The 20,770-nt window shown below is 44.6% G+C and overlaps 1 protein-coding gene across 9 annotated transcripts in view; it reads left to right on the forward strand.

Moving 5' to 3' along the window:
- The window catches only part of Rbp6 (RNA-binding protein 6), a 196,340-nt gene that overhangs the window by 75,715 nt on the left and 99,855 nt on the right, over positions 1–20,770 (forward strand). For all 9 annotated transcript variants that reach the window (XM_065299877.1, XM_065299876.1, XM_065299883.1 and 6 more), the window contains one exon: positions 4,053–4,134. In XM_065299877.1, the coding sequence (XP_065155949.1) occupies positions 4,053–4,134 (82 nt within the window). The remainder of the gene's footprint in view (positions 1–4,052; positions 4,135–20,770) is intronic.

A 20,770-nucleotide genomic window follows, 5' to 3' on the forward strand; every position in this document is an offset into this window, starting at 1 on the left:
AACGTCGTCCTGTGTATATAAACAAGTTTCCTGAATATTTAAACTTGTAAGTTGAATTATCATAAACATGCATACATGCACGCCGCGCGCATTTATTTTATATTCAAATATTCCGCGGCCGCAAAGAAACGAGAGTGTAAAACTACTTCAAACAGAATGCAAAGTGCGGAATGCAAAACATCAACACACATCAAATGTGTATAACGCAGCGGACCTGAATTATAACTGCTATAATCGTAACTATTAGCCGCTGGCCAAACAAATTGATGTGGTTATACAATTTTTCAGCACATAACCTCAACGCTCAGATTATTACGATTGGCTTGGGGAGGAAATTTGCGCTGCAGTCCCATTACAAGATTGCACAAGTATATAATGGTTGTAGCGCGGCGGCGAACTTGGAAATTCATAAGTTGTTAACGACTAACGATGCACATGATCCTTTGCGCGCCGCGTTGAGCTCTTCTCGGGCTGTACGGACTAACTAACTGCGCCCTACGCCGCCGCTCCGGAAGATAACTAGAGAAACTATTTCGATGCGCGCACGTTGCAAATGTTTGTCCTTGTTAGAGGAGAGGGTGCAACAACGGCTGTGCTCGCCTTGCAACTATTAATCTTTGCCGTTGCGCTCCGTCTCGGTGGTGGCGTTTGTTCGGGCAAACAATTTTTTGCGCTTTGGGTTTTTCCTTCAACCGCGAGGAATGTGTGTTTGTACTGACCGAAAATCCTTCTTTCTATCATCGCGTTTTATATGCGGAATATAGAATATAGAGTTCGGTTGCTTTTTGCTGTCCTCTTTCTGCCGCGAGGAAGGAATTTTCGTTTTTGCTTCGATCCGGCGTTTTTCCCCGGCGAGTTTTCTTAATGTGATGTTTTCATTATTTTAAGACAAATTGATTTCTCTAGCCTTTATTAATATTAAGTTTGCCGGCAAGTCAGGCGGGCAACTTTTTTAACCGCGCATATATCATGCGGATTTTCCAATTATGGAAATTCGTTTTCCCTTTTGCGCTTTCTTTGCTTGTTCAGCGTTCACGGCGTTATACAGTCGGCGAACGTTACGAATCAGTCATTCCGCGGATTATTTCGAGCGAAATTTGCGCGCTGAAAATTAAAACGTCTGGAAATGTACACGTTGTTTCACTCTTTTTTTGTGTTTAATTCTGCGCAAGGTGTGCGTTCTCGAGTGAAATGTGCAGCAACATTTTAATAGAAATAAATTACATGACTGACACCTCGTTGCGTTTCGCCGGTCGCGCAGTCGGCGTGCCGGCGTTTTTCATTATCATTCGCAGCGGCACTCTTTTCCGAAAGTTTTCATTTCGTAGATTTATCATTTGTGAAACATGATGTAACGCATGGCGAGCGTGCTTGCATGACGCGCATATGAAAAAAAAAAAAGGAAAAAATTACAAGAGAATGCGACTCAACGTCGGCATTCGAGCTGTGGCATGAGTAAGTAATGTAAGTAAAACTTGCGCGGCGTTTGCATCGCAATCGCAAAACGCAATGTGGAAAATGCATTTTAATAACTTTCAAGTCCATGACGTACTACGTACGAATATGCTGCGCGTCCGGCGCGGCGGACTTTTTGTGCGCTCGCATTATGTACTGAAACTCTTCATCGCTGCCGCTGCCGCCGCCACCGCTACAGCCCCTCATGTATGGATGTATTATACAAGTGCCCGGCTCTGGCTTAGTTAGGAGGCCTTGCGGTTTTTGCTCGTGTGCGCGCCCCGGCGAGTTTCGTAGTTGTCTATTGTGAGAGATTGCGAATTTGCAATTTAAATTTTTCCCTGTTTGACTTTGAATAATATCGTACGTGAAGTCGTGCCGGAGTGGCCGTCATGCACGACCCGCACCGCACATTCAATAGACACTACCGGCCATTAAGATATTTGATTGCGAACGTTCTATCTACCCTCACCCACTCGCTGAATTAAGGCAGCAATATAAGTGCGTCTACTCACACTTTGACATTGCTAAAGAAACTACAGACAATAGCCTTTATGCAGCGGGTTAATTGTTTTACGTACGCTGTGATAAAAAAGCAAGAAAACACAAAAAAGGAAAAGTACAGCTATGCAAGTTATGCAAGAGTAATTCCGTTACACGTCGCAGGGCGACGAAGTGTGCATGATAATGCTCAGCACCGACATGATGAAACGCATGCAGAGCCCAAGCGAAGAATAAGTGTTTTGTGATTATTTTTCGATTTACATGCGAAAATAAATTTCGAAAACAATTTGATGTCGCGCTGTCGACTCCTCTTCACAGCGGCGGGGAATGGTCGCATCAGGTCATGTGCGCTATTTTCGGCATGGTGGTGAAGGCGCTTGGCAAACTTGGTTTGGAAGGTGAATTTTCGCCCCAGCGTTTTTACGGCGTGACATCGCAATTGAATTTGCCCTTTTCCACTGTATAGATTTAAGAGCATAAATTGCCACTTACCATTCTTGTTTTCCGCTTCTTCTACTTTTTCGGTTCGACCGGGGTTTTTCTGCTTTTGTGTGCAATATTCGCCAAAACTTGCTTGTAGTGCAAATTCTTTTTAAGAGCGAAACGTGTTAGAGGGGATGTTAACTTTTTCAAGTGTTTTTCAGTCGTGATTTTTAAACTTTTATCTTTTAAATATTAAAATGCGTCACTCATATAACAACAAGATTAGCGTTGGAATTCATTTACGCGACGCACATTAAAAGGGGTTTTAAAGTTGCAAAATATTTTATGATATTTTAAAGTGCGAATTAATCGTGACAGTACTAGCGTTGCACGTAGGAGGAAGATCCATGTTTTTGTGAAACGTGCTAGTACTGAGGGGAAATCAACTTTTATGGCGTGTCGACTCTCACAAACACATAGTCAAGGGGTGCATTTGAAAGATGTATTGTAATCCACAGGATGTTTATTTTTACGTTTACAAAGTTTTATTTCAAATTTATTAGATGCATTGCAATTTAATTTTTATCTAAAAAACACATCCTTGTTTTTTAACGTAGATTTTTTATTATTTCACCCTGTATACAAGTCCTGGTCGGTAGGCTGAAGGGGAGGACGCATTTTTCATACTCACCAACATAAAAATATTATAATATTTTATATGCGGCTATAAATTTTTGTAAATGTACCTAAGTTTCAGTAAAACGCTCTGAGTTTTTGATTTAATGTTTAGGAATTTCCCTTTTTTTGCTTCTCCTCCGGCCGCACTCGACGCACGTCGCCGACTTGCGTTCTTAATGCGTCGTGTGTTCGCAAAACTGTGTAACGTGCGAACTGCAAACTTTGTGTCTGCCACTTTTATCCTCGTCGCTGAATTTTTCTATCTACATATCTGAATTTTTTACTTTTTTTCTACGTCTAGTTTTCGGTGAGTGGTGCTTTCTATGTCAAAACCAAACACGTTTAGTATTCAAGTCCTTTTTTCCGTATTCTGAATTTAATTTTAGCGAAAATTAATAGAATAAAAGTTTACTCGTACGTAATGTGAATTAAATTGGGTTTTTGGGTTTGGAAGTACGTAAGTGTTGTACTCGTTTATATAGGTTGAACAAACATATTCTGTTTGGGAATAATATTTATTCCTTTTCGATATTTTAGCGTTTAAAGTTTACACAATTTTTTTATAAATATAAAATTGTGTCGGCGCCCTTTACGCTATCCCCTTGAAAAAATACAAACACGATACGCCACGACAAACGGCGTGGAGCTAAAGGAGCCTAAGCTGAAAAGAAGATTAAAATAGGTTTCCGCAATAGCATTGGACAAACGACAACGTCGAGATTAAATATTAAAAAACTTTTTCTAAGCCGATCGCTGCGTTTACATGGCTTTTTTCCTTCGATTCTCCTCTTTGCTCGCGTCATCCTTGTTTCATGCAGCGTGCGCTCGACATTCCCGTTACTTCCTGCCCGCTGCGCACGGCGACTTTTGACCGCATTACGCGTATTTTTTAAGTAATTAAAACATTTTCATGCTCTTTCCGCTGGGCTTCTCTCCGAATTAAAACTCACCGCAACCATGACTAACGAATACGTTTTTGTTTCTGCTTGCAGAGAGTCTCAGAGAATACTTTAGCAAATATGGAGAAATATCAGAGGTGATGGTGATGAAGGATCCGGCAACGAGGCGATCAAGGTGAGTAATACACACATACTCATACATACCAGACAATTACATGTAAACACCTACACTCCTCCACTTACACACCAGTGCGAAACGTATCTACATTCCGACGAGCGGGGCGAATCAAAAAAGTTCGCTCTCGAAAACATCTTTGATGGAGGCAAGCACGAAAGTATAAAAAAAAAACGTAGATCTATATATTGAGCATCGAAAAAAACTTCACTTACTACTTATTCGGCCGTTCGTTTTGCTGCGAGCAATCCGACTAGAAACTGACGCTGGAACTTCAATCAGTAACTTTTCTCCCCTTAAATTTGCCGTCCGCGTTCGTACGTGGAAACGTGGACGAGCGGAAGATGAAGATGAATTAACTCGGACTCGCGCAGATGAAAACTTCTACTACGATGCCAAAGCGAGCGCTGCTTTCTGGTCGGAGAGACTCGGGATGCAATTTTCATTATTTTTTATTATTTCCAATTTGCGCGCGACGACACACAACAAGTATGTAGTAGCTACTCAATTTTCTCAATTTCGATTGACAATAGAAATGTGTGCGACCGGCACACGAGAAAATCGCGCCGCTAACGAACGCAACACATGTGATTAGTAAGCGACTTTTTTCACGGTAAGTGATCAAAGTAACGTTACGACTAGCATTGAACGTATCACGCATTTATCTCCACTTGCACACACTCTATATCGTGCGATGCGTTGCGCAGCAAGTCAAAGAAACGCAAATGCATTTCCGAACGTAAGTACATTTCGTAGTTTTTGAATGCCAGCGATATGACGCAGTAGATTTTACCTATATATAAATTCACACACAGAGAACACAGAAAACGCAGATTTTAATCTGGTGTGTTGAGAATGTATTTTACAGCGCGTTTATACAAACGCGATTGCATTAATAGAACATGTCGAATTCGTAGATAATTAAATTAGAATTTCTTTTGAACGCAATTAAATTTTATCGTTAGTTCTGTCGATTTAAGTTTAGTTTCGTTGTTTTTACTTAGGTTCGTATTTAAAGTGGTAGTTGAAACTTGTTGGTTCACTCTGTAGCCCTATTGTAGTTTTTGTTCGGCACTCTAGGATTGGTAATTTGCAATTCCGACGATTCTCGCCATCACACAATTGGAAATTCTAAAACAGTACAACAATCGTTACTCAAACAGAGCGCGCGCGCGATAAGGCTCGGTCGGGAGTTTAGATTGGTGCGTTGTGATTAGACGGAAAGGAGCGAAATCATTTACTACCGACCGTGTTAGATTAGAGCGATATCCACGTTCGCAACGAAAGTGCGTTTCAGCAATTCAACACAAAACAATTCAGGTCGCATGCTAGCGCAGCTACATTAATAGAGATGCAATCGGTGGCCAACATGCACACGTTTGCAATTAATTAAGCCACATACTCTTCCCGGTACTACCAACAGTTTTAAATGAATCGTGTATTTTTTTCGTGATAAGAAGCCACCAGTGTCAAATTGCTTCCCGTTTTAATTAAACATCTGACCTCATGTGATCCGACTTGAGCCTTCAGGCTGTGAATTTGATTAGATTTCAGACAAGATTTTTTCTTGTGGCTGGCTTTTGTTTTCGGTGTGCATAAATTTCGCATCTGCGGCCGGGGAGAGTCACTGTCATCCGAAATCCTGTCTGCGCTCGAGGGACTCGCGAGATATGGAACTCGGGCGCGCGGGCACTGATTTCATCCCGAACATACCGACGACATTCTTCAGATATGTCTGGTTAATATACGACTCTCGGGGAACAATCCCTCCCGTCAGCAATGCGATGGCCGCGAGTAATAGCAATAGGCAACAAGCAGCCAGCGCCAGATTCGGGGGCGGCTGGTGCGGGAGATGAGTAACTGTCGCTTATAGCTTTCCGGGCAACAATATCTGAAACATTCGGCGGTCTGACTCCGACGCCGTTCAGCACCCGCAGAAACATTGCGCTACTAAACGACCGGTCATACAATGTTAGACATGGACGTTGAGTTGGGGTCGCTTGGAAGAGAGGGGGTGAAATTGATAATTTGAATTGTTATCACCGTGGCTTCTATTATGTACCGCGATGTTTGGCTTTGAGGGGGGTCGAGTGAGGTGCGTTTGTGGTCGCAAGGCCCTATATTATCGTCGGAACATTACTGTTTCGTGTTTGCCGGCGTTATATATCGACTGGCGGCGGTGAGGGGACGACGCGTCGACTCGATACGCCACCAGCAGTCGAGGCGCTCCGTTATTTGTTGTTGTTGGTTGTTATGTAGCATGATCAATTGCTTCATTATCGCTTATTAGCTACTCGTTACCGATTACCGTTAATTGATAAATTGTTTAATTGTTCCCTCTAGTGTGCTGTGCGCGTGCACGTAAGCCGGATAATTAATTTTACATTTTCGAAATGTTTTTGGAAAAACAATTTGTTAAGCGCTCCCTTCTTCTCCTCTTCGTTTTCCATTGGGATTTTTGTGACTTGCTAGAAATAATGGCGAGTGCAATTTGTCATTCGGTAATTTCGTGACAATGACCGCCGTTGCGGTCCGGATCAACGACTCGCGCCCTAATCGTCATCGTAATGACGCCGCGCGCGCAAGTCCTTATCCGATTATGCTAATATTGCGCCTCTGCGAGCGCCAGATATGTCCTTACTATAACAACGTGCCGCAATATAGACCTCCGGTTCGCCTCCGTTTATACGCACGTAGTGGCAGCGGTGGCGGTCGTTTTGCTTGTTGAGCGCGCGAGCGACGCGCATCGTCTCCTTTCCCTCCGGAGCGAACGACGATGGAAAATCTTGAGCTTGTGTCTCTTGCTCGTGTGTGCGACGGCGGCGGCGAAATCGCAACGACCAGAGGGGGCGCCCTATCATTGTTTACTTCCGAGCTTTGTGCTCGCCCGTGAATATACATGAGCGTTACATATGGAGAAGGCTGTTATTGCGGAACGGCGTCTTCTGTCATCTTGGCCTCTGCGTTTGGTGGCAGCCTCTCGAAGTTCAATATTGTTATAGCGACGCTTCGGATTCACCTCCGAATCCATACACCTCACTAAAGGATGCGGCTGCGGTACCAACGTTTGGGTTACAATTTCGGTTAAATTTAGCACTGCGCCGTTTAATATTTGCTTTCTGACATATTCTGTTGGTATTAATACACGTTCGGACTTTTTGTACGGAAGGCGGAAGCAGGTGCGTTTCATTAAGCGTGAAATACTTGTCGTAATTATATCGACGATCCGTGCCTCAAAGTCTTGTTGTTGACGTTTGGTTGCAGCGAAGCGCGAACGCAAAACCAACATGACCCACATTATCTACCTTGTCGCACAATTATATGCACAGTTTAAATATTTAGTGACATGCTGCGACGAAAATCTTATTTCTGCAATCGCGATTTGGCACGTGAAGCGGGAAAAAGTGCAGCGAAACACAAAAACGTATTAAGTTTAATGCGCTGCTCGAAGCGCTTGGATTAACACACATGCTGCAGGTGGAAAATTCCGGTTTTTAAGTGTGCGCGACGACGACCCCATTGCGAATTACGAATGCCGGAATGCCGGAAAACTCAATGCACCACGGCATAATTCATCAAGCGCGCAATCAATCAATCACTGCCGCTCCGACAGTATAAATCCGATTTCGCTTTGAATTACGATTCGCGCATGCACGCGGGCGACTCCTTCGATGACCGACCGCCTTTAACGCTCCCTTCGAACGTCCTTCGGGTCTTTACAGACCCAGATCTTCGCTCCCTATTTACAAATCAAAAAAGTCGTTCACGACCTTGCGCGTCAAATATTCTCGGAACATGAGGGACCGTATTAGATCCGATGTGAGCGGAAATGAAAAATTTCTGTACACATTACGCCATTAGCGTTGCGTTCTCCGCTGTCATTAAGTGTAATATGGCGCGCGGGCAGAAAAAAAAAACGTTATAAATTAGAAGCAGTCAGCGCGGCATGACGGCACCGCAATCCCGCGCCCGCCCCACACAGAAATATATATTTTATATATTAACGAGATGGGTTTGTATATCCCCGACAACTTTTATACATTTTTGCCAGGGCAGCGCAAATAAGAGCATGCTCGATTACACTTCACATATTTTGAACTTTTTTGAGATTTTAATCACCGGCTTCTACACTTTCACATTTTGCAATTAATTTTTTTAATTTACTAGATATGTTTTGCCAGCCACAACGAAAATGATTTCGTTTTCTGCTCGGCTTATTTCTGTATCGCTGGCATAAGTTTACTCCCTTCTTCAATTAGAGCCGAAATGAACAGAAGAAACCCTTGGCTTATTCGTGAAGCGGGTATTGGTTCTGTAAGAAGCGGATCGAGTCGGTTTTTCGCGGATGGAAAAAGTTAAGCCGTTCCACATACGCTGGCGGCGTAACGATGTGTTTGAACGACTATATGCCGGCGCACACGCTGACACCGCCGCCCTCCCATCTCGCGAACGTTTGCACCAGAAGGCTCATTTATCATTTAGGACCTCGGATTTGCTGTTATTGACGCCGGTTACAACGCAGCGCGCGCCGCCGAACTAATTAAAAGAACCTTTGTGACTTCTCTCGCCACTCTCGAAGAGAAACGCCATCGGCACCTCATACATATTTATCGCTCTCCTACTCTTCATCTTTCTCGTCCTGCGCTCGTCCTCGCCTGTGCTTCACGTCTTACTTCGTTGCGCCTTGTGCGTGTTTTATTTTTAACGAACAAAGCAAAAGCGCGCTCTGTTTTTCATTTCGGCGGATGCGACTGACTTTCTCTTGGTTTTCTATTACTTTTCCTGCGTTTGCGTTTGATTCGTCCCTCGCCGAGTGTATAATCGCGACGGTTTCATGTATATCATTATAATGCCCCAAAGCCGCCTCTTCCCGATTTAATACACACCATTTTACCTAGTTTACTCTCGCGGTCCGCGCGTAATTCACTTTTAATCACAAAAGAATACATTAAAGTATCATTAGCCTCGGGTTTATGCAGTTAGAGCCGAGATTGAGAATGGTAGATAACTTTGGTTCAAAAAGAGATTATTTTTTACCTCTTTTTTTCGTTTTTCGTTTCACGCCTGTGAGTCGGGCTTTGCTTGTGTATGCTGTTTTTATACATTCGCTGTTTTCCACCTTCACCCCGCGCGCGCATTGTTTGTAAAGGCGCGAAGGATTTGCCGGATTTTATTAACAATCTTTTTAAAAGCTTTGGCGGCTCCGGACGATACGTTCAGCAATGAATAGAATTTAAAAAGTGTTTTGTTCGAAACATGGACAGAGGTAATCATGGAAGGATTACTCAACCTAGTGAACCACATACATTTTCAAGTTTTAATATAGAAGGACATTTTAAGAGGTATTGATTAAGCTGTCGAGTGCATTTTCGCTTTGATTTTCCTCTGCGCACCTTATCAAACATCATTGAATTTTAAATCAGTATTTTGGATCGCGGAGGCTTTGAACTTTCTACGTAAGATGGAATTATTTAAGAATCGAACTTAATGATTGGCGACGGCGCACTTTAGAGACGCGCTTGGTTGTCTCTTTTGTTTTGAACTTTGCATTTTGATTGATAGAACTGCTTTTCAAAATTCGGATAATTGTAACGTTGATTTTCGGAAAATGTTCTTTGTAACCTTCGGAGAAACTTTTGTCGAAAGTTTTTCTATTCGGCATCCAAAAGAAATAAATAATAACGCGCGGGCGGTACACGCGCGAGCTGCGGGGCAATCTTTGCTAAATTAATAATGAAGTTTGAAATTGAACTCTCGAGGGTCGAGTTTCCGAAGGCGAGAGACGGGCTTCGAGTACTTCGGATCAGCCACACAAGAGTCGGATTCGGAACGGGACGGAAAAATAACACAATTAATTCTCTGGCCTTATTCTTTAATGCGACCGGCTTCCCGATATGAGTACAAAACATCGGGCGCACTTACGACAAACAATAGACTTGCCAATGCGCCGCCAATAAAATCTATTGCTCGATACGAACAATACCGGCGTAAACTTTGAGCAAAGTACAATTCGATGTGATTCGATAATGAGTTGGAAAAAGTACCTACTGGCGCGCGCTCGTCTTCAAAGTTTGCCTCGAGTGCACATCGTCAGCCTATTGTGTCATTATACAATAAATATAATAACAAAATGCATTACACTGTCGTTGCAAAGTTTCTAAAGAAGATTTCTGCAACTAGAGCCAATTTTCTTGCAAAGATTTTCTCACATTCATGGCATACGCTGCTTTTAGTCACGTATAGCAGGAATTATACGCGTTATCTTTGTCAGCGCAATAATTATAACATAAACTATTTCGCTTTATAGGCGATAAAACGTTTTACATCGCAACCCATCAAGTTCGCGCCTTGCAGCGCTCATCGGGCGGGTCGTAATTAGAAAATATTAAATATGCAACGTTGGCAAATAAAAGTCAACGCGTGTTAGAACGCAAAGTTCTTACACAGCGTGCGCTGTCTTCCATGACGGGTTCGTTCTTCGCCTTCGCCGTCATCATAATTTCGACGTGACGCACATGATGATATTCCGAAGTATAATGTAGAATGTCTTCCGCTCAACAACCTCCACCCCGTTTGCGGTTATATCATAGACACATAGACGGTTCATAGATGGAAGAGATACGTATGCGAAATGGATAGTGTACTTATCACGTCGTGCGAAGGGCTCTCGCAAATTATGGCCGCCAGTGCCAGCTTAAATAATTAAGTTTCGTTTGGGTATCGCGTCAAGTAGGACGAAAGCGACTATAAATACGGTCCTGTAGAAGCGCCACGGAATAGAGAGATTTTCGCCGACTCGTCGATTCAGTAAAAGATGTTTAATGCGAATTTAATTCGCTAATGGGGATTTAACTTCTGGCTCTTGGCTGTGCTGTACACTCCCACACGCTCGCGCACACGTCGCAGAGAACTGTAGACTCGGCGATGTGTACATTTTAATATCATAAAGCAGCTGGCCCTTTTCGACCGAAAACGGGGCAGTCGAAAACGCTAAATAAACAAAATCGACCTCCGCTTTTACACTACACCCACGCACACTAATACATCCTTGTCGGATTGTGCCGTCAGCATCCCCTGCGATGTTTAAATGGCTGGGGCGAGGATTTTCCGTGTACATTTTAGAGATTAAAATCGTTTAATTATACAATAGACAATTAATTTCGCATTATGCTTTAACGATTTGCGATATATCGCGTAATAATAGATTTCCGTGCGCTTTTTTTTGCGATTTCTATTTGGAAGGTAAATAAAACGCATCGCGTCGATTATGCCACGTGCTGTTCGCGCACGTTTTACGGCCGCCGCATATAAAATTTCAATAAAATCGCGATTTACATTACAAAAGCAGGTGTAAGTGCTTCTTATATGCGTGGGCACTCTACAGATTTTTGTGCCACGTATAATTCCGCATAAAATTGATGCATTTTTCCACACTTTCTTATCATATTGATTTTTTCCCTTTTTGGTTTGCGGTGAATTTGTGACTTATTATCTGCCAGCTTTTTTTACTCCGCGTGGCATTGAAAAACTCTTGCCTCGTGCCCGTGTCGGGTATAACTGACGTATCGAATAGCGGCAGCAAATCCATCGGCTGATTGGTTCGGATCAAGTAGAGGAGCGCCACATTAATATCTCTGATGTATTGATCAACTTAATGTATATTTCCTGGACGCAGCAGCGTCGGGAGTGGAGGTGATCCAACTGCCGATTCGCAATATTACAATTCCAACCTAATTTCCTACGCTGCGCAATGGGCAATAACAGACACGAACCGTCATTATCTAATTTACTATCGGATTCCATGCGCATCAAGCAATCATGGAATGTTAGACGTTGGTAAGCCTTTTTAGCCGCCCAAATTGATGATACGACTATGCGCTTAGCGTAAAACGAAAGTTGGCTATGCAAATATTTACGCGTCGTATATTATTTTATTACAAATATTTTACATAATAGTCGAAAACACGAAAGCGCTTAAAAGGACAACTCGGCCGGGCGTACAGGAAGTGGCGAGGACACGCCGGGCTGGGAAAAGTTCGGATAAGCTCGCGCTGGGGGAGAAAAAGCGAGAACGCGAGTCGCGCAGCATTAATATTTAAAGAGCGCTTATTCGGCTGGAATTGTAACCTCCAGGGAGGCTTTAGTCGGTTCCGGTTCATAATAAAATGTTTGTTGCTAAAGAAATTATTATGTGCGCCGTGACCGCGAACGCAGCGGCGAAAGTGAGCCGGGGCGCGGTTTCACAAAAGGGCACCTCAGCAGTGGATTCAAACCTTTTTAGTAACGCATAAAACACCACCGTGTAGGTATTCCGGTGCACGGCACACACTTTAAAAGCTTGATAATGCTGTCGAGCCGTGTTGGAGCGTGCTTCAAGATTTGATACTTTTTTTGTGTGTTTATTTTAAACCGGACGGGATATTGTCGGGCACCTATGGTTTAATGGGTTTTCTGCACACTCACACGACAGGTAAAAATGAAGGAATAAAAATACAATAAGCGCGCGGCTCTAAAACGGACATTTTCTATTAAAAATGTAAAATGTTGGTACTTTGGGAAATGCATACATAATGGCTTTCTCTAGGAGCTGTGTACATCGTTCTCCTTGTACACACAAGGTAAGCGCGGAAAACAAATAGAAAAACTGCGCCTCGATGTTTATTTATATTCGCTGCGCGAGAGCGTTTACGTCACGTTGTATAATTTAATTCGGTTAGATTTACGCTGCAATGGTTGGCATATTAAAAAATATAAATTTCTAACGGTTGAAGGAGCGCGCGAATCGAATTGTGCATTCCGGCAAACCGTCGCATGTCGCATGCGGGAGAGCAACAGTGGAATTTACCAATTTACCAATAGAAAAGCGGAATAATTTAGAATCTCGCTGTACGTATCGGCGTGCCGGTGTGCCCGGCGCCTCCACATTGTGCGGTTACCGGGCTCCGCACGCAGCGACATTTGGTAGTCATGGGTCGTAACGTTGTTCCAAAAGCACCCGCCTCGGCCCACTTTGCTCTACTTGCGCACTTGCAACCCGCCCTGGCTCGCTGTATATACATTTACGATGCGGAGAAGAGAGCTCGTACACTAATGCGAGCAATTTATTCGCGTTGTTGTACACAAGCACTATAACACGCAGCGTAATCTAATAGTATGTAAGTTAACGTTTAATACGCGGCGAAAATTTCAGTCACGTCAGGCGCGGTGTTTAATATATATTCGAATCAAGATGCCAGTCATTAGTGTCATCTTGCTGTTCGGAATTTAGATATTACGGCCGCGCGCGGAAGTGGAAGGATTTGCACTAGGACGTGCGACGCCGATGGAGTGGTTGGTGCATGCGAAACGCGAACGTATGCTCGACGTGTCGGCGGACTTTACCGCAGTCGCATTGAATTGAAATTCGCGCGCACGCCGCCTCCGCCGGCGGCACACTTACTTCTTCGTGCACTTTGGCCCTTGGATCCTGCGATCCGGTCGCATGCAGTGCGGGAAATTACAGCTGACCATATAAATTTGCATACGAAGCCCTTTTAATATCACAATTTCCCGGTGGCACATGACTGATGGATACAAATTTTCCTTCCCGTCCCCGGGCTTCCAGCTGCCCCGTCTTGCCGTACCTTCGTGCTCGAACATTCATTTGCCTTCCATTATGTTAGTATCACACGTGCATTAGATGTGAAACGTGGGTAATAAATTCACTTAACTTGTAATTTTATAACGTATGCGTTGGGGAAATTAAAATATCTAGGATTGCTTTGTATAATTCACAATTCGTTATTTTCTTATTCTCGGTTTCTATTTCTTCGCGTAGCAAAAAAAAACGGGGGATTGTGTGGTTGTGTCTGAAAGCCAGTGTAATAAATGACTTTTGGGCACTCGTGAGGCTTATTACGTAATATAAGACGCCACTTAATCCTCATTTGTATATTGACCTACAGCTAAGATCCAGCGCCGTATGGCCGCCACAGTGTGTGCGGTTGGTTATCCTTAACGCGCTCGTAGAAAAACAACAAGATGCCTCTCGAGTGCATCCCTAGACGGTCGTTGGAAATAACGAATCCTCGACTCGTTGCGCTTCGAGCCAGCGGCGGCGTGCTCGCTTCGCACGCGTGTCTTGCTTCTTCGGGGTCCTTGCCTCGTTCTTCGATCTCAATCTTCTCGTGGTGGAAAAAAAATCTGACGAGCAAACGTTCGCTCCGTGCATGGTAACGGCCGCTAAGTACACAAGCGCGTCTGTATGGATTGCGCTAGGAAACGAGTCGATTTTCTCGCTTAACGAGGAGCCATCGGGCGAGTTGTCTTTGCGCCATTTGCGGCCGCATTTCGAATAATGATGGTCTGCCGATTAGGAGCGAAAGAAAGTTTGCACGGCTACGGCGTACGCAATTTACAGTTCGATTTCCGTTTTAGTTATCGCTTAATTGAAGCAATCACGCCTTCATAAAGTAATTAGATTTAATTACCCGCGCGTCGTGGCTCCCCTCATTCGCCAATGCTGACACCTTGCGCATTAACTGTCTCCGAAACGATCGATAATTACTCATCGCTAACGTTTCTTCAATCTATTTTTTTTCTGCTTATTATGTGTGTTACCGGTTTACAGAATGTTGACCTTTTCGTTTTCTATTGCTGCGCAATTACTTCTCGCCGGGCGGTTTAATTAAACAACTCGTTAGCTATCGGGTTTGCGTTCTCGCTGTGTAATACGCAACTTTCTGTGGAGAGGAAAGCAAGATCAATTCGGAAAATTGAGCAAGTTCCATTTCTAAATACGTTTTGGGCCTTTGGGTAGCACCGAGACGCCAGACTGCTTGGGAAAAAAAGTTATCACTGAAGAGGGAGGCCAACTCCTAGAGTAGTTTAACAAGTGCGTGCGTTTTACTTAATGCCTGCCGGAGCAAAAAACATCGAAATGTTCGAGTACCCGATGACCAGTCGATGGCAAAATGAACCCGAGCCTAAGTTGAGATGGAGTAGCGCGCACACACACGATATTGATCAGGAGGGTTTGAGGTGCGGTGATGGGCTGCCGATCACCAGACCTAACAAATGTGACATCGCACAGTTCGCCGGCGCTCGCGTTATCTGTATCGGTCGACGTCGCAAACAAAAATAGTTTACTACCGCGTTGGGAACCATTCCTTGCTTTGCTGTTTCTCGACGCTCGCACCCCGTGCACGCTGACACTCTATCACTTTGCTCTTCGTTCCACTCCTGCTAACAGACAATGAAAAATGCCGCTTTATTTGAGAATTGAGATAACTCGCAGCATTTCTTCGTTTCGTCGCTTCTGCAGCACGCTGCTGCGACTTGATAGGATGAAAGCGGTCTTAGTTTTCACGATTGTGCATGTGCAGTACATTCGTTTTGTCTTCTCTCTGATTTTGTCCGAATACTCAACGAATTCTTTGTGTTCTGTGCGTTCATTCGTCTGCACATATGCAGAGCATGTGTGACAACAAAGGCGATGAATATTACGCCACCAGAGAGAGTCTGATAACTTTACAAGGCAAGATACCCTTCTTTCATAACATTCGCATGGTGTTTTATGATTTCGCTTTAATGATTCGACAGAAATGAATGATTGGAATGTGCAATTGGCATTTGCATAAAATTTCAAACGACCAGCGTCGGCGATAAAAATGCGAAAACACATTAAGCGAAAGTTGCAATTCACACGCAAAAATTCATATTACCCTTTCGGGGCGCACGGCAGTCGAGCAGAAAGCACTAAAACGCACTTTATTCACTTGGCGAAAACGCGCGTCGCGTCGTGTTGTCGCCGTCGTTAGAAATTCTCAGAGATAGGGTTGGAGCGTTTAAGTGCAGACGTATAAAATTGATTTTATTGCGGAAATTCCTATTTGTTAAGATAATATATCAATTTTACAATGCGACGTGTCGTACAGTAAGTAATAATAACGGTTCGGCGCTCCAATAAATTCGACATGGTGAAGAAGCTACGCGAACGAACGAAAGAAGCTATCGCGGGCGCATAAAGAGGGGATGGCGGCGGCGGCGACGATATAAAGCGATAAGGAATTGCGGTTTTCAATATTCGAACTTTCAAATGCAGTGTTAAAACAGTAATTTCGGAATTTCCGATCGAACGACGGGCGAGTCGTTTGGCTGATGCCCAAATACGGCTCGTTGCAATCGGCGAGCGCGCACGCCGCCCCTCACACCCAATGCCTGGTGAACGTACATTTCAATATTGGCGCTTGTAAATGCCAAAAATGATCTTAAATTGGCCTTTCCACTCGCGCTCCAAACCCTATTTTATCATTTCCTTCGTTGCCCACACCCCGCCGCCGCCACCACGCATTCCTTATGCCCCTTTACCCTCGACACAATCCCATATACGCATTCTTCGTGTGCTTCACACGGAAGCAGACTTTGGCGGGCGCATAAATTACACACGGCATAAAAGGTGCTGAAAACATACGATTTGCATAATGAAAGTTTTCTTTTATAATTGGATTGTTTTCTTTCAACGCTTACATTGTGTGAGCGAGCCACCCCCTCTGCGTTTGCATACACTAGAAAAACGGTCTTTTCATTCGCTACAAAAAACACTATCGGTGTCGATCACTGCGATTACACATCGTGTTTTTCTATTCGCTTCGTTATTTTTCCATTTTCATTTCACCTGTTTTGTTAATTCGGAAACACGTAAGTCGGCATTCCGCTGACAAAGAACCCGGCGCACGCAAACAACTTTACAGAAACGTATTATTAATTTTGTGGATATAATTTCGAAAATATTTCACTCCGAGTGCGATTTTTAATTAAGTGCGATTCTGTAAGTTGGCTGGTACACGCCAGCGCCTGATGAAAGCTAATTATACACACTTACGAAATAGTCGGTTTTGTTTGACTGAAATTCCGGAATTTTGCACTCTCTTTTCGACGATTTTTATTCCAAACTCGTACCTCCCACAACTCCGTACACTCTCGTGATCATGCAAGAACTGTCATCATCAGACCTCAAGCTCAACGTCGAGACAATCTCTTCGCGTTCGAGACGTCATGCGAAAAGTAGCTGAAATTAAAAGCAGAACCTGAAAAGGGCAAAAAAGTTTGCGTCCTCGACACACGCCTCAATCTTTTCAGGGAGTTGTGCCCGAGCGTGTCTCGCACGTTTGCCCTTTTACTCGCGCTCGCACAGCGCGCTGACAGTGATAAACAAAAGCGATAATGATAGCGTCGAGGCGCGCCCCGCGAGCCCCAGAGCATTATTGTTAACCTCATCTTTTCCATTCCCGAGACGCCGTCGGCAACTTCCGGCCCGAGTTCGATATTTTAGCGTGCGCGAAGAGATGACGGCCGTCGACGCCACCCCAACGCATTATATATATACAGTTTTTTTTTGTTTCTAGCGGGAGCGATTACGTTCGACTTATCAACCTCAAAACTCGGTTTTATTTCGACTTAACGAATAACGAATGCAAAAAGCGCACCGGAGTCGACGAAAAAACGATGCGAAAAAACTTTTGCGAGCTTTTCGTGCGCGAAAGTTTTAAATAGTTTCTCGTGCGGATGCGCGTGTTCGACGATCATGGCGACCAGACCATTTTCGCTCTTGGCTTTTGCTCCCGTTTCTATGGTTCGCTGGTGTTCCATGCATAGATGCAAAGTATTGGTGGCGATCGGTGTTCTTGTTTCGGCCTTTCCGATAGTTTGTTCGCATCGGCAGCGGCGAGTTGTTGTAATTAATTAGAAATTAACTATTCACTAAGATTTCGATAGGGTGGCGGTGGGCCGGGGACCGGCAAAGAGCTTCTTGTTTTGCAGCATAATGGCGACGGCGTTTCGTGACCGGCCGTTGAGCGTCGCTCCTGCCGCACACGCTCGACGTGGCCTCTTGCTCTTTGGGCTGCTTCTACTTCAGCGTCGGCTTGTGCGCTTCTTGTTCTTCGGTGTTCGGTCCGATAGCGACGAGGGCGTTCTCGTTCAGTTCTCATATAGTTGGTGCATTGAGGTTGCCTTAATCTGACCCTCCGTTAAGTTTTGAGGTTAACGCCGCTTCCATACATCCGCGCACATTGCCCCGTTGTTGGTTGGAGGTGGGGGGGAATCCCAATATCTCTTAAGGAACATCTTGTCCTCTCTTACGCTAACTCTTGACCGCAACTTCTCAAACTTGGGAATCTAAATTGATTACTTGTTTGTAATTAACTCTATTAATAGCCGAATGTTCGTCGTCGCCGTGCGCGCATCGATGGTCTGATGGTGGTCTGAATTATGCAACGCACTCGACTCGAAGGCTTTCGAATTTAAGTTTTCGCATCGCAAATGTGTGCTCGAGTGAATTTGAACGCCGCCGCCGCTGGGTTTGCTGCGTGAGCGCACGCTATTCTTCCTGCCCAAACGAGATGAATAAAGATAAAGATTTGTGTTTGAGCAGCGAGGAAAAACTGACGCGCCCGCACGACCGAAAAGAAAAACTTGGCGACTAATTTGAATATTTCCGTTATTTCGCGCTCGTACTTGTCTCATCCGCGCGCTGTGCGTTCATTACGAGTGGGGTATTGGGTGTGTTTCGCTCGGCGTGTGCAAGCGACAGCCGTGTGACTTGTAAACAAGAGGTTCTGTCTTGCTCGTCGCTCATGCTTCGCCGACTCAGAGTCGGGGGTGGTAGCGAAGCTTTTATCGGTGTTCAGTCACGGCGTTTAAACGATAAGACAATCCGAACGCGATTAAACAATGCGACTGTATCTACAAGCGCTTTTACTCAGCTTGACTTGACGCGCTTCCTCTCCCGACGATGCTATGCCGACGAGCGGAGCGTCTTAATTAATTCATAACGCAAAGTCTTAATGCGTATACCCAGGAAACGATGACAATCGTAGTTTTGTTTCTTGAGCGCCCGCGTTTCAAATTCTGACGCGTTGATTAAATAGATTTGTTCGCGTATTGTGTGCGGATTACCTGCGCAAATTTCTCCACACACCCAAATATATCTACGCTCATCTGCGCGTTTGGCAAATGTGTGCTTTTCCTACGAATCGCGTCCGCCTTCTGCTTGTTGTGTATTTTTTTTTCCTTATTTCGCTTTCTTCGCAGTCTAGTTTACGTTATGGTTGGCGGATGTTGGACGCAAAGCGGCCGGCTGGCTTTTACGTAGAAAATCATTAGAAACGTTTCGCCCATTTCGTCTAACTGCCGTACAAATGTACACATATAAATTCTTTGTAGTTGAACCGTCGGAATGAAGTGAAGCGCGCGCGCGTGGCGCGTTTACGGCAGCAGCAGCGTCTTCGTCCTGATTATTGCGCGGGACGACGACTGGTGGTGCATTTGTCAAGGGCCCTTGATGAGCATCGCTCTGAGCCGCCTGCCAAGTCGAGCCGCGTTTTCCTCCGCAGTTCGCTTCTTGCTGCGCTTGCAAAGTCGAGTCTCGAGTACCCGGCCGCCAGGCGCGCGCTCACACTCCCGGGCATGTACGTGCCGGTGTGCAAACACACTCGTCCGGGCGAGGAAAATCTGAGGAAAACACGTACAAGGACGCTCGTGCAAATAGGACCCAAAAAATGCGACTGCCGCGCGCGCCCGGCAAGATATAAATCGGTCGGCTTTAGGAATTAACATAGTTTCTCGCTCGTTTCGCCCGGCGTGGAAATTCGAGCGCAAATTTTCTCTCCGGCAAGCTCCTTCCGCACGCCGCTCGCACTCGCCCGAAACAGCCTTCTCAAGCGCGAATTCAGCGCAAAGTGGCTTCTTTAAGAAGTTATTAGATACATTTCCACAGTTTTCTAGAAAATTGAGACGGAACGAAACGCTGCGCGCTGCGTTCGCGGCCATTTCGAGAGGATTAAAATGCAATTATTAAGTTCCACATGAAATCGAAGCCGGCGAGAGAACTCTCGATATTTTTTGCACACGTTTCTTTTTCTCCTGTTCTTTCTCTATCTCTTTGGATGCACGTGCGCGCGCGGACCGTAATGGCAATTGTAATCTTCTTTCATTGTCTTCCCGTCATTATTATTACTGACTGGGAGGGTGGCGATGGCGGTGGAGCATTAGGACGCATTGTTTGTCGAAGTCGCTCATTAGTACTTACGACTTTGCGCATCACCTTCGACGCCACGTCGTCGCCTCGGCGGCGGTGTCGAACCACGACTAATAGTTCGTTAGTAGTTTAGGGGATAGATGCGATGGCGAACAACGGCGCGCCGGAGACGCCAGGGCCATCAATCAATCACGCCTCAGCGTTAGCTGGACGTCGGTTAATACCAACGTTTTATTGCTGTTAAAATAAATCTTTTAAGATCATTATCTAAAAATAATGAAAGTATACGTAACACCGCCGATGATTTATAGCCTCGGTTAGGTAACGCGTTAACTTGCGCATTGTTTTGTCTATATTTTATTTCATTAGATAATCGGCCATTATATTAATTTGATTCCAGCTAGTTTTTTTTGGATACTTGGTTGTATTTCGCTGAGGATTTTTGGTCGTTTCAGTTACGAGCGCATAGTTTCGGAGAAAATCATTTGAGATTTTACATTAGCTGCGGCTTTAATCGCTCGGGCCATAAAGGAGCTAAATAAAGTGGATCAAGTTGTTGAACAATTGGCCCGGCGAACCCCGCACTAAAACACAACCAGGGAACGGTTACACATTCGC

Source organism: Atheta coriaria, unplaced genomic scaffold, assembly GCF_025399875.1.
Source record: "Atheta coriaria isolate IRGN ID8LTWV9N9 unplaced genomic scaffold, Caltech_Dcor_3.1 hic_scaffold_3_pilon, whole genome shotgun sequence".
In the NCBI taxonomy this organism is placed as follows: Eukaryota; Metazoa; Arthropoda; class Insecta; order Coleoptera; family Staphylinidae; genus Dalotia; species Dalotia coriaria.